Here is a 14,708-nt window from a genome sequence, read left to right as displayed (position 1 = left end):
GAAAGGCAATTAAAGGAGGAGAGGAGAGAACAAGATCTGAGGTGAGAATAAATGTGCGATGTTTAAGAAACAGAAAGTCTAGGAGTGCTTGGGTGTCTCAGTTGGTTAAGTGTCTGCCTTCGGCTCAGGTCATGATCCCAGGTTCCTGGGATTGAGCCCTGCATCAGACTCCCTGCTCAGTGGAGAGTCTGTTTCTCCCTGTCCCCTGTTCCTTCATTCACTTGTGTGCTCTCTCTCTATCTCTCTCAAATAAATAAAATATTAAAAAAAAAAAGAAACAAAAAGTTCAATAATATAATATGTCTGAAGCCTGGTGATGCCGACGATCATGGTATAAGATGACACTCTGGATGCAAGTGGGGCCACACCTAAAAAGCTTTGTGCATTTCACTAAGGAGTTGACCTTTATTCTAATGCAATAAGAAGCCTTTGGATAATGAAGTGAAGTGATGTTACTTGCAGTTTAAGAAGATAGCTGATGCTGTGTGAATAATGCATTCTAAGAGTGTAATAAAAAAAATGGAATAGGGAATCAACAATGAAGAATTATAGGTGGTGAATTATTAGGAATGCCTATCACAACAATTTATTTAATATGGTATTGGCCATATTTTCACTGGAAATGCTGTCTACTGAGAAACTCAGAGTAATATTCACCAGGCCCTGTTCTGTGGACTTAAAACTTATGAAGGAGGTTTATTGCCTCCTTTAAGTTACTTTGTATCTATTAATTCACAGAAGCAGTCACTGTATGGAGACTAAATGGACTAACATTAATCATCATAATAAAGTATACCTTAAAACCCCACTTGGAAATGGCCCTGTTTGGAAATTGAAAATATTCTGGGCTCCCTACATAACCATCAGTGTGTACTCCTGCATCGGACAATGTTTCAGCTCCCTGCCAATCTGCCTGGGGCAACATTTTTGCTCTCTGTCCTTCATTTCCATTGCCTAAATTCTTTAATTGGCAAATTTCCCTAGCTGATATGTAGAGCTACTTAATTGTGGCTGTGTTCAGTTACTAAATTTGGATATGGAGTAGAAACCCACATTTCGAGGTGTCTAACCAATCCCTGATACTTTTGTGTTTTCAGATTCCAAGTACTCAAATGATACAAGCATCTTCCAGGGGAGAAAAAAAAAAAGTAAATTTTACTGTGGCAGAGATTAAACTCATTTCCATTGAGAATTTCCCTCCTTCCCTCCTTATGTTATAGGCAATTTCTATTCAGAGGAGGTAACCTATAGAGAAGAATATGATGGCTGTGTTGGAGGAATGGGTTTCTTTTGGTCTATGTAAGTCTTGATCAAAATTGTATAACCTATAATAGCTTTGAGGTATCATACTTCCTGTTCCCATCACAGCATTTTAGTTACATAAGACTAACACTATAGCAATCTTTGGAGGAATATGGCATCCACTTAGGACTTTGTTTTCTCTTAAGTTTTTCAAAATGGCAGAGTTTCTCATCTCAGGAACACTACAACATTATTTTTCAAGTAAGGAATTCAGACTCTACCTGAAAAAAAAATCATCTACACAAAACATTTAAAAAAATATTCTACATTGGTTCTAGAATCAAGATGGGAAATGAAGACTATAAAAAGTTCAAAAGTAACTGCACAGAAAATAAACTGCAGCTGTTTACTAATAATTTAGTCTTTATAAGTTGAGCATAGTCTCAGTGGCTACCTTTTACCTCAGGAAATTCTTGGCACTGATCAGTCGATGATTTATATACAACAGGAAAAGATGAGCGTAGAAAGTTTCTAAACATGCTACAACATTCCTTTGGGTATCTAAGTTGGATTCATTAGACAAGCTGGCTTCAGGAGCTGACTGGAGATCTCAGCCAGTAAAGGTTAAAAGGTGCTCTCTCTTCATTTTAACAATTCCTCTTGGGTTTTTGGTAACTGCTTTTTCTCAAAAATTCAACTGAATTATAGAATGTCTAGATATAGTATTTCTGTGGAAACGGATTGCATTATGCCAGAGTCTGAGTATCTGCTCCACACCTGGCATTAAAAGCACCAGATAAGGCTACAGCAAATTCAGAATGAAGGATTCCAGAGTCAAATTTCAAAAGATAATACTAAAGCCATGGTCTGGTAAAGTAAATATAACACCACTTCCACCAACAAAAAATACTAGAGGAATCGAACCTTATAAATTTTTTTGGATATTGTTAGCAATTTAGAATTTTTTTTATTCTGCCAAAAGCCATCACATTGTCCTCTTAATAGTTCATCCTCTTGATTTTTGAAATTCTGGTTGTTTAATAGAAATAAAAAATGTGTGTGTTAACTTCAGTTGAACATGAATAAGATGGTTGCCTCTGATCTCAGCATCACACCGGACACAAATAAAAATAATAATAATAGAATTTAAATACATAAATTATAAATTAATAATAATTTTTAAAATTACATGAATATTGGATACTTTATAATCCTAAAATAGAACAAAGTTGAATTTTGAAAAAGAATTAAATGGTGCTGCTTTATCTATCCCCTAGTCACTTAAACCTTACAAAGTTACACAAAATTTCCCAGAAGTTAATCTGCTTCTTTTCCAGGGCACTTAGGTTTCCACCTTTACTTATTTTGATGCAAAAACAAACAAACAAACAAATCCATAAGTGAAGATCCCAAGCTAACTCTGCAAGGAGTCAACACCACTTTGCCAGCTGCATGGATATCCAACCCAGTCACCTTGCTTAGCTGGAGATGTTTACTTCTGAGGTCTCGGGGGCGCCTGGGTGGCGCAGTCCTTAAGCGTCTGCCTTCGGCTCAGGGCGTGATCCCAGCCTTCTGGGATCGAGCCCCACATCAGGCTCCTCCGCTGGGAGCCTGCTTCTTCCTCTCCCACTCCCCCTGCTTGTGTTCCCTCTCTCACTGGCTATCTCTCTGTTAAATAAATAAATAAAATCTTCAAAAAAAAAAAAAAAGCTGAGGTCTCTTGCAGTAATTGGGCTAAAGGAAGTATAAAAGGTCTTATATAGTATTACAAACCCAAAATTGGGAAAATTAGGAAGACAAGGAGAAAGTCTGCTTTGAAGTATGATTGTTAAACATGTTAGTGCTAAAATACCTTGAGAGAAAAACCCAATTATACTCCAGTTACAAATATCCATCTAACTTACATTCAAGTAAAATATGGCACAAACCAATAAATAAAAACCTAACTCCATATAACTAACAGGAAAAAGAAGAAAATCTTAACTAAATATCTGTTAAGGGTACGGTAGGGATAAATAAAGTCCATCATCTACCTACATCCCACCCATTTACTTATTTACTTCTCCTCCCATCCACCTGGGTTTGTCGCATGATGGTATGCATTCACTCACTTTCCTTTACCATCTTCATCTTTATGATCTTATGTTAAAATCTTTGAGAGGCATCCATCATCCTATATATTTTTTCTTGAGATTAAACCTAAGGCAATATTTAGAAATTTAGAATATTTCCAGAAACTACCATTAGCAGGGAGGGAGAGAGTGAAAAGTTCTATAGTCCTTTGAAAATGTGGCCCAGCCAAGATCTCATTCCCTTGGCGTTATCCTGTTTGAGTTCTATTTAGAAATGGTTTTATCCTAATCAGTTTTCCAAGGAGTGAAATAAAATTGTTTATAGAAGAAAAGGTCTTTTGTAAACAAGACGCTTAAGAAGAAGCCTGTGAACAGGGGGAATGGTTACCCCTCAGCCTGGTGGTATGTTCCAGACAATAAACTGTACACATCAACCCGACTCACCCTGGGATTTTGTCATATCATCGATAAAGTGTAGCCTGTATATAAGGCTGGGCAAAAGGAAAGGGTAAGATGTCACTGGAAGGGCATTACTTATCCTTAAAAACCTGAAACATAGAACAAAATTAAGTTTGGGATCTGTGTTGATAGGTTGTTTTTGCCCCCACCTAGAGTGCAGGGGGAACCAGTGTGATGGTGACCGAAATTTGACTTAGATGGTTGCAGTTCAGGGGCTGGATCATTTAACTTTTTAGAAAGATGGAGAAAATTCAGGCTTCTTTAGTATATTTTAATCACAGTCAATAAGGAGAAACCTTCGGAAAATGAATTGTCTCAGAACGTGCTTGGTTTGGTCCTGATTTAAAATGACAAGAAGAATCTTGATTAATCAAGGAACACCTGAGCCTACCCATCTTTAGAACACAGGTCCCTCCCCCTTAGTATTTTCTCTGTGTTGCTCTCCTTCACCTTTTCTATCCCTCTCACTTCCCTCTCCTTATTTTCAATGCCCCCTTTTGCTCATCTTTCTTCTCTAACCTTTTCTTTTCTATCCTGACATTCTTTCTGGCTTTTACCTTTTCCCCTCCCCCAACCACTTTATTCTTCTGTACTGACCAGACTTTAGGCAACAGCCTTTCAAAAACATTCTTTAGTCCCTGGCTGTAAGGAAGAAGTAGCCCTCAACACCTTGCCCTCAAAAAAAAAAAAAAAAAAAAAGAAAAAAAAAAAGATTTTTAAATGAGAATGAATTCCACAATTTCTGACAATTTTGACTTGTATTTTCCGGCTACTGATTATTTCAATTCAAGTCTATTTAAAGGTTCTTCATTAACTTAGTATTTAAAATATGAACATGGCCAAATTATCATTCTCTTTCGTTCCTGAATAGAGTACATTACAATACTAGAATTCCACGCATTGTATTCCTTTTCAACTCTTCTATTTAAAAAAAAAAAAAAGAAAAGAAAAAAGAAAAGTCCCTTCCCGGAGATTTCTATGTTATCCTTTCATTTTCATCTTCTCAGGATTACTCTCTGGACTATGAAAAGGTAGACTTTTAAAATAGTGTAACAATATCTCCAAACTGGTTTCTATCATCTTGATGAACCAAATTATATATTTTGTTTCTTAGTTATTGGACCCAGGGTGTGTATCTCCAAAGAGTATTGCTATGCCTTCGGGTGGCAGTGTGTTTTTCTGAAAAACAGGTCATGATGAATTTGCACATAAAGAGTTTCTCCCATTAGTCTCGAGTCTCAGCTTATCATATTTCTATACCTTCTGAGAATATTCAGAACAAAATATCCCTGCCTTCTGTATAACGTTATTCTTTTTATAAAACCAGACTTTTGTCATAATAGAGAAGACAGTGGACCCATTTCTCTTGCAAGAGAAGATTATCTCAATGGTGATCATGAAGCTGTTAGAGGAAACTTTTACCCTCTTATAAACTAATGATATCTTTCAAGTATTTGCTACATGGGCTTTTCATCTATGAAAATGGGTGGATAAAAAAGTAAACGGATCATGTAACAACAACAACAACAACAACAACAACAAGAAAGGTCCATTTCTGCAATGGAGATCTACTGGAATGTATGTCATACTTAGCAGAAATCTATGGTAAAGAAATGAAATTAAATAACTACAGAGAAATATGTATTCAATAATTTCAGTTTATAGCATCCAGAAAGCATGATGGTAATGTTTTTCTAATGCTGTAGCTGATTATGCTTTTGAAAATATCTAAAAACTGTATTTAATATTTTAAGGTATAGTTTTCTAAAGACGGAGAGACATTCTCAAAATGCACATAAAAATACTGACGACTCTGGAGATACATGTAATAAACACCTTAAGGTTAAAAGATGCACTCCAAAAAAAGTTAACAAAATTAAGTTAGTATTAAAGCTTCCTCAGAACTGTCAAATTTATCAGATTTAATTGTAGTACATTTGAGAATGATACATAAAATAGAAACACAGGCAAATATCTGAGCTACTTTTTAATTTGTTTTGTCTACCATATCCTCAAAATCACTGTTTCCAGGAATCATAGATATTAGAAAAGTCATCTTTAGCAAAGATTAAAGCACATCCATTCTTTTAAATTTTCTTGAGTCCCTGAATTCTCTATCATCATGGCACATTATATCCATTTCAATTAAAAAGAATATACTTTGACTACATTTGGCCAACTACTATTTCTGTTCTTTAAATACATGTCTATTTTTCTTATTTGGGGGGATTAAATAGATATTAAAAGTAGATTCTACCAAAATAGTAATGTTGCACATTGAATCAATGCAGTTGTTTCTGTTAACAGATCTAGCATTATTTCAGTTCTTGAAAACTAGCTTTTCAACTCATTCTTTGTCTACATTATATATCCTCAAGGTCCAGGTATGCAGATGAGAAGTAGGTAAAATGTTTCCTGCTTACACTACATTTAATTAAAGAGTTAACATACACATGTATCTAAGAATTATTATATATAATTAAATGTAAAGGAGCAGTCCTGGGTTCGTTACTTATACTCCAAAACAATAATACAACTGATCATTAAAGGTGTGTGCCTGTGTGTTTAAAATTCTTTACAAACTGAAAATTACACATAGAGCTTATAGAGGATACTCGTTTTCACATGTTAAAGTATTAAGAGGGATTTCCTAAAACAATGTTTCCTAGATGCATTATAAAATTCTGTCGATTTAGTGAAGATTGATATCATAGAGTGGGAGGTAAAGGAATCAGACACATGCACATTAGTACTCTAGAAAGCCTTACTTTTTAAAACTTATATCACTATCTTGGATCTTCTTTTTGTACATTCCTTCCCTACCTGCAGTCTTTGCAATTTATTTCAAATTTTATGAATTAAGAACAATTTTCTTAAAGCCAATTTAGAAGTTTAGATATGCACGAATATTATTACAATACATCACATACTCAATTATGCATTCCATTTTATGACCAATACGTTTTGTTCCTTAAGATTTTTTTTTCTCAGAATGTAGTAAAGGAACACTGGGTGGAATTGAAACCTGAAGGAATTTGTATAGCATGTGGAAGAATGGATGTTTGAAATTGACAAGAAAGGACACCTGGTGAGGCCTCTGACGTATATTTGAGTTGTGTCTTTGACAAAGCAATTCCTCCTAAACCCCTGAGACACTAATGGTGTTTGGCAGCCTCAAAACAGACCCATGACCCACATCCAGGTGATTACGCTACCCACAATATTAAAAAATAAAAAAGACTCTAAATCCGGGCTACTATTGAGTTTAAAAATCAAAACTTGGATTCTTAAGCTTCTTATTTTTTGTATGTATTTGCTATCTAAGTGAAGAAGAGATGGCTTTCTTAATACTGCCATTTAATTGCAATTTTAATATTGCTATTTAATAGTTTTTTAACAAATGCTTCAGAGAAGATGCAGCATTAGCTATAACTGGGAATCATAGATTCTCACCTTAGTTTCCTGTGTGATTTTAAACAATAATTTATTGCCTTGCTTCCCTTGTTTTAGCTGAGATCAATAATTTGTTTTGGCTTCATGAGTCTCTGTTTAACTAAATAAGATCGGTTGATTATCTTATTCAAAGGTTATTCAAATAAGTGAGTAATGTCTAGCACTATTTACTCTTATTGTTATAAATATTGTATTATTAAGTGCTTTTTTCTTCCTAAGTAGAAACCCATTAGTGTAACCAATTAATTGGTATACAAAGAAAAACATATTTCTACTATAGAAAATTAGGGTTTAAGTTCAAATGGATGGTTAAAAAAATTACCATCTATCTCATTCACCTTTATCCCAGAGTTGGTGCTAATCTAATGCAAAACAGTGGATCAATATGTAATATTCCAAAATAAATGTTAAGAGCATTAGGCTCAGAGATAATCTACTTGAATTCAATGTAAACGTAGCAATGCCAAATGAAGTAGATGTAGTCTTTGGGCTGGAAGGGAGAATATTATCTTCACTTTTTCCCTGGATAATCAAACATCACTGCATAGAAAACACTATGATTGCCAAGTAAATGTAACATTTTTTAATGTAATTATGAGATATTTGTATCTGCCTTTTACTACAGATAGGTATGTGCACAGAATTACTACCATAGTAAATTGAATTAACATTGAGCAATCTATTAAAAATAGGATTCGTCCTTAAACTACATGCTGCCATTCTTATTACTTTATCATTTAGAATGAAAGCAAGGCTTCATTAGTAAAGATTTGATACTGTTCTCTAAAATAAAAACACAATAATGCAACCCACCTCCCAATCCTGGTCTCAGACGATTGTCATAACCATCTAGGAGTCGGTCCAAAATCCTGGTGAAGACAGTGGTGTTGTCTTTAAGTTCATCTTGTAATGAGGGTTGTCCATAGCTGAAAAAAACATAAAGGCAGGTAATAATCCAAATTATACAATTCTATTAAAACATTTTTCCAAATAAAGCCTTCCTTGGATTTTCCTACTTTCTTTTCTATTGAATTTAATTTGAAAATTCCTTTGGGCAAAGTAAAAAAAAAAAAAAAAAAGGTCATATTTTGATTTTTACCATTTTCTCATATTTGTTATCACACATGATAAGCTCTTTATTCTAATATTTCTAACTAGGAAGGAAAATTACAGGAAAGGAGTTCTGTTTCTTTGCATGTATAAATCTCAGCATGTACACAATGCTATAATGCATGTTTTCTCTGGGCAAGAACGTTAATGCATGCTAGAGAGGAACAAAAGTCTGGCAACCTTCTTCCCAAATTAAAAAAAATATATGTATATTTGAGCTATCAAATTAGTTTTGCTTTCATTTAATGTGTAGCATTGGCTTAAGATTTTACCTACCAACATACACTTCCTTTATCTACTTTATATATCTATCTACATATATCTATATTTGTTCTTTTGATGTTCTTTCAGGATATTTAGGTGAGAAAAATAGTTAAAACTTGTTTCTTAGGATAATTATAGTTTCAAATCAGTGTGTAATTTCCATTCCCCTTAAATTTTATGAACTGATTTTTACAACGTGTCTATTCAAACCTCTAATTAATTGAATTTTTGTCATTTCTGTCTTAGAGGTAAAAGATACCTTGAAAAGATATGGTCCAATATTCTTAATTTGTGGTTTACTGAACTGTAGTGTGGGATTAGTGTTTTAAGAAAACACAGTAATCTGTGAGCAGAGCTTGACCTAGAACCCTGTTTTCTTCAACTTTTAGTGTAAAACTTTAATTCTATTCTTCTGTAATGGAGTAATTGTTCCTATTTAAATCTTTCTAGTTGCAGGTGTAGTTTACCCCTTACCATTACTAGTCTTTGAGTTTCAACCACATAGTGACCACAGTTCAAATATTGTGTATTTCTTATATCAATCACACTATCATTTATGGTCATTAAATCATATTTTATGTAATGATTAGGATGACACCTCCAAAATCCTTTGAGAGAAGAGTTTTGTTTTTTTTTTTTATCTCAGAGTGGATCACACTCGCTGATATATTTCAGTGATAGCTCTGACCTTGAGTTAAAAAAAATTGAATACAGAGTGTAAACTGAGAAGTGCCACAAATATATCACTTTCATATTCTCTGTTTAATATGCTTTTGGCTTCACTCTTGTGTGTTTATATTACTGATCAATGTAAAAAAAACAGTAACGTCTAAAACCAGGATTCACTTATTTGACAGGAACAAGAAATATAATGAAAGTATCATTTCAAAAACAAGCACTATTTTTAAAAAGGTAATTACTTTTATATAGGCAAAATTCAATGGTCATTTTTCTGATAAAATTTTAATTCAATAATTAAAGCTATTATAACTAAAAGCTCTTCATGATGTTAAATATATGAAATGCAACTCTATGGAACAATTTTCCATTCTCCTAAATTCAACATTAATACCATACAGATTGACAGTTTACTCTCCTTTGGCAAACTTAAACATCTTACTAGCTTTTTGAAATCAAATTTTCACTGAGTTCTGTGTCTTCCAGGATGTCTCAATAGCAGATGATACCAGTAAAGCAAAAATAGTTGTCTAAATGCAATTATTTATAAAAACTCGTCACAAAATGAACTGCCATGCATGCATGCATGTTTCAAGGATATTGGAAGGTCATGGTGATAAAGTGGAAAAGAAATGCTAGTACACTTTAAGTTGTGAGGAGGGCCTCATCAAGCAGCCTACTGAAGAAAGCAGCAAAGTAAGAAGGGGTAAAGATGAGATGGGGTGAGTGACAGAGCACAATCCGATTCTGGATACAATTCCTAGAATATGCAGTTGTCTATTACCTTTTCCGGCATTTTCTCTGTGTTGAAGCTTATACCAAATTCAGGAAAAGCTTTCGTCCCTGGTTTTATCTTATAAATGTCGTTTCTACAAATTGTATGCATCAGAATGCAAATGCCAATAGAGACTTTTCCCTCCCTCCCAGAAAACTATTTCTGCTATCCCAACTGGAATAGTAATCTTTATTTCCTGTGATTTTCTAATCAGGTTATTCTTCATCTCCACTTCTAATTCACAATGTCCAGTTATAACTGTCAGAGAATAACCCCAGGATAAAGATCAAGATTGTTTATTGCTCTTAAACACTTACGCCAACGTAAGGTTTCCTAAACTGAATATATAATTTGAAGAGAAATGTCAGTTGCAGTACCTGATTTTGATTCCATACGAACCACTATATAATAAAATACTGTGCACTAACTCCATCTACAGGTCATTACAATAGTAACACTTCATATAATTTTTTCAAAAGCAATGGAGAACATTTAACTCCTCAGATTAAGAGTATCTGGCAATAGTGAATCTCCTCTTCATCTGGTAGTCATTACTTATCATACACAACAGCAAAAAATAAAAGCAGACAACTTCTCAATTAAAAAAAAAATCTATTCTTATCTTTCCAGACTATTTCTTCTCTCCACCTTAACTTGTTAAGAGTTCACTTTCCATTACATCTTGAAGAACCTTAGGCTTTTATAATATGTCTAAGACTTTCTTAAGGGCCATAGGAGCAGACCAGTCAAGAAGTATTAAAGCAGATAGAGAAGAATCTGAAATATTCGGTCACTTTAATCACTGCTACTATAATATGTTTATATGCTTGATTTGATCATTAGCAAATTTCTGAGTACGGTTAAGCATATTATTAAATTTTTCTCATAACTTGTCCCCACAGTAGTTACGCTTAAATAGAGAAGTTTGATTTTATGTAATGTTCTTAAATATTTGTTCGGTATATTCTGCCTCTATTGATTATACAAAGAATGGTTTCAAAACATAATATGCACACGCATTTATAGAGACTTAGGACTTTCAAATTACAAATATTATTTTAAACTTTCCACTTTCATACAGTCGCAAGTTACTCTATGATCTTTACAGTTGGCTAGAAATTTTCTTGTTGGAAAATCAACTCATAGAGTATGCAGACATTAATTGGGGTAACTTTCTCTATGAATTAGGAACCCACGTATTTCATTCAGTTACAACTGAACAGTGAAAAGTTCAATTTAAGACTTAAATGTTGAATTAATACATTCCTTTAACAAAAGCGTGTTAAGTGTATTCTAACCATCATGCAAATAGATGGCTATTTTTTCATACTGCTCTTCTTTATTCTTAGTTGGGATTTTATTGCCGTTAAGTTTTTTGAATTCCCTTAGTCATGAATTCATCCAAGGACAATTTTCTTCCCCCTGAAAGAATAAATGAAAAGTTACAGAAATACTCATGCAGATTTAAAATAAAGTGCCCCCACCTTCTTCCAGTCAATGTGCTCAGAAGGAGGGTCCAGGCCCAAAGATAGTCAGAGAGACCCGGACTTTTCCTCATCGCGGGCTTGTGTAGCTGAAAAGTAGAACAAGTAGAGATCAATGTCTCTTGCAAGAAACATCAGGTTATAACCACTAGGGCTGACTGAGGCAGTTCAGATGAATGCTTTGAAGTCAGGAAATGACCTCACTGGGATATGACACCTCATTGGAAGCAATGGAAACCTGGACCATCCATTCTCCACTTTCCCTTCCATTTCTCCATTCAGAAATATATCAGTGTCTTAATTTCTCCTGTAAAAGAATACAAGTTGAAATCCTTTCAGGTGACAATATTGCTCAACATAAAAACTGTGAGTTTTTTTTCCCTCTAGGTTTTATATTTCCAATATAGTGTGAATTACTCTCTTCTTGTTGTTTATCATCTAAAAATTTTGACCTTTCTGACTGGAGTTTCCACGCCTGAACTGTGCATTGAAATTTTTAAGCTGGTGTCTATAATGGGGAGAACATATTTTGAAGCTGAGATGGGGTAGGCTAATATGCTTCGATGACTGAACTCATCTTTGAATTCTGGATATACCTTGATTTCAAAAGCAACTGTATTTATCTTTAAAAAAAAAAAAACATAGGAAACACACTGTTGAATGCTGAAGTCGTGCTTATATTCTCTGCCTGTGATTGCCTTGTTAAATATGCTCACTAATGCTTCTGTGAGGCTAAAGGACACACTTTACAGTCAAGCCATGTGCTGATCTCTCTCATACACACAAACCACATTCACGTAAATGCATACAAACATGCCCACACATATCTTTTAAGCCCTCTTGAATTCTGCCAGGTTGCTGCTAGAAAATGTTTCATCTCAAACAGATGGAAACTGGAGTGCCTTGCTTTGCATGAATACGGGAATCTTTTTTCCCTCTTAGGTAAAGTGCAATCAATCACCATCTGATTGTTGAATTTTAGACTTGATAGTGGGATGCTGGAGGAAAGGAGGAGTATAGAAAGCTTAGAGAATTTCAAAAATTATGATCTATTTGTGGAGTCAATTTTTAAAAATCAGTGCACTACCTGGTTAAGGAGCAGATAAGCTAACACTTTCTTTAATGTGTTATAATTAATGGCAGTTATACCATGAGAAATGTTAAAGACATTTATTAGCACTTCCCTGAACCTATACTCCTTAGTACAGTGAGTGATTAATGGATTGTCTTTTAAAGCATGTTTTTCATTAACCACTCTATGGTTTAATATGGTATGCCTTTAAGTACATCTACACAAATGCTTTCCACACTCTTGGGGATGATTTATATCAGTAAAAACCATTACAAACAGGCATGTAAGCAATGAAACATAATTAATGTGTTTAGAGTGAAATGGTCCAGATCTGCAGATAAGAGCTGTGAGCTTCATAGTTTTTACTTAATTTAGTCACTGGTTTTGGCACGGATGACAAGAAATATTGGATAAATATCATTATGTTAAAATATTGCATCTAAATTGCACAGTTATAATTCATCCTTGCATTAATCTTCAACATCTGTTATGAAGGAAAAGCAACTTCGCTTACCCTATTAATAATTATTGGTCTTTATAAAAAAAAAAAAAAGGGGTGATTTCCGAAGGGGTAAATGAAACAAAACAAAATCCCAAGACAAGGTACCATAGCTTTTTGTCCTCCTCTGGCATTTGAAAGAGAAAAACAAACCTATCATGGCACTTGAGTTGTTGAGTAAGAAAGTTTCTTGCAAATACAAACATAATAGTTTAAAAGATATGCTAAGCTGCTTCCTTACCCTTTTCCACCTTCCACTTTCCCCCACCAGACACACACCCTCCAACAACCCATATCCCATGCCACCCATATCAAATGATAAGTTGAGTTTTTCATGTTCAGAACCAGAGAGACCCCTACACCAGAGGGCATTTTAGCAGCGTCCACTGGAAAGGAGGAAAGAGGCATTTTTGCAGCCAGAATGTGAGAGTGCCTTCCCTAGAATGGAACATTAAGACAGGTTTTCTGTCCCAGCATCTTAACTTTAGACGATGCCCCCCAAAGCCCCTCCCCAGCTCATTCCAGCTCCCTCTTGAAAAAAAAAAAAAAATCAAAACAACATGTCACCACCCACACCGCGGAATAAATTCATATCTGCCTAAGAAAGGGGGAAAGAAAAGAAGAGATACAGAGGGGGAAAAATAATGCTTCTATATCGCTGCGGTTTTCACCCTGAAAGAAAAACATTCGTTGTTTCTACCTGCTATGGGATCAGGCTCTTGTCCTGTTCCCTCTTTCTCTTTTTTTCTCTAGCATTCCTGTCTCTCCAGCTAGGAAAAGCCACGTTCAAAGCTCAGTGTGTAGCGGTCCGAAGCCGCACTTACCTCGGGCCCCCTCTGGGCACAGGATCGCTCAAGACCCGGGAAAAGTGTGCGAGAGAAAATCGCGGAGAGCCTGGAGCCAGCGCGAGTCCGCGAGTCCGGGCGCGCCGGGAGCGGAGGGGCGTCCTCACTCTGCCTCTCACTCACTCGGTCTGAGCCATCATGGACTCTGCGTGCTCCTTTGCTGAAGATTTCACACCCAAATTTGCTTCCCAGTATCCGATCTGCAGCTATACAACAAAAGATTTCTCTTTACCAAGACAGTAGTAATACGTCCCAGGGCAAACCGGATGTGAAATAGGCGGTGACTTCATGCCAGAGAGATTTTATTTTAGAAAGGAAGGTGGTACCAGCCTCTGGATCTGGAGACCAATCCGCCCATTTTTTATATGCAGCACAATTTAACTTGCACCGCTCTGGCCCTAATCCCCTTCTCTCTGGCTGCAGACTCAAATCCTTCTACAATCTGCTGCAAGCTTTCCTTTTTTGTGTATGGGGAGTAGAAATGGGGGAGGAAAGGGTAGTAGGGTTAGAGACCTAGGGACTCCACTCAGAACCTTTTCACACTTTAAATTCATGAACACTATTTTAAGGTGTGCCCATTAAAAAAAAAAACAACAACAAAACTGATCCGTGTAACTAGTCCAGCTTTGATCAAAGATTCAACCACTGCATGCATATGAATGAACGCAGGGAGCTGCAGGGTTGCACATGTGGAGAGCCACTGTCCTCTCGCCTGCCTCCCTCGCATGCACTCCCACACACATGTCTGAGTCCCT

The 14,708-nt window shown here is 35.4% G+C and overlaps 1 protein-coding gene across 1 annotated transcript in view; it reads right to left on the bottom strand.

Annotated features, from left to right (window-relative positions):
• Positions 1-14,203, bottom strand: part of GABRA1 (gamma-aminobutyric acid type A receptor subunit alpha1) — a 55,427-nt gene extending 41,224 nt beyond the window's left edge. Inside the window, exons 1-3 of the mRNA XM_026510917.4 lie at positions 13,933-14,203; positions 11,538-11,626; positions 8,040-8,152 (exon numbers count right to left, since the gene is read on the bottom strand). Coding sequence (XP_026366702.1) covers positions 8,040-8,152; positions 11,538-11,611 — 187 coding nt within the window. The 5' untranslated portion in view covers positions 11,612-11,626; positions 13,933-14,203. The remainder of the gene's footprint in view (positions 1-8,039; positions 8,153-11,537; positions 11,627-13,932) is intronic.
• Between the last annotated feature and the right edge of the window lie 505 nt (positions 14,204-14,708).

This window comes from Ursus arctos, unplaced genomic scaffold, assembly GCF_023065955.2.
Source record: "Ursus arctos isolate Adak ecotype North America unplaced genomic scaffold, UrsArc2.0 scaffold_15, whole genome shotgun sequence".
NCBI classification, from domain to species: Eukaryota; Metazoa; Chordata; class Mammalia; order Carnivora; family Ursidae; genus Ursus; species Ursus arctos.
The sequence above is the reverse complement of the archived record's forward strand: the minus strand, read 5'-3'. Positions and strand labels throughout refer to the sequence as shown.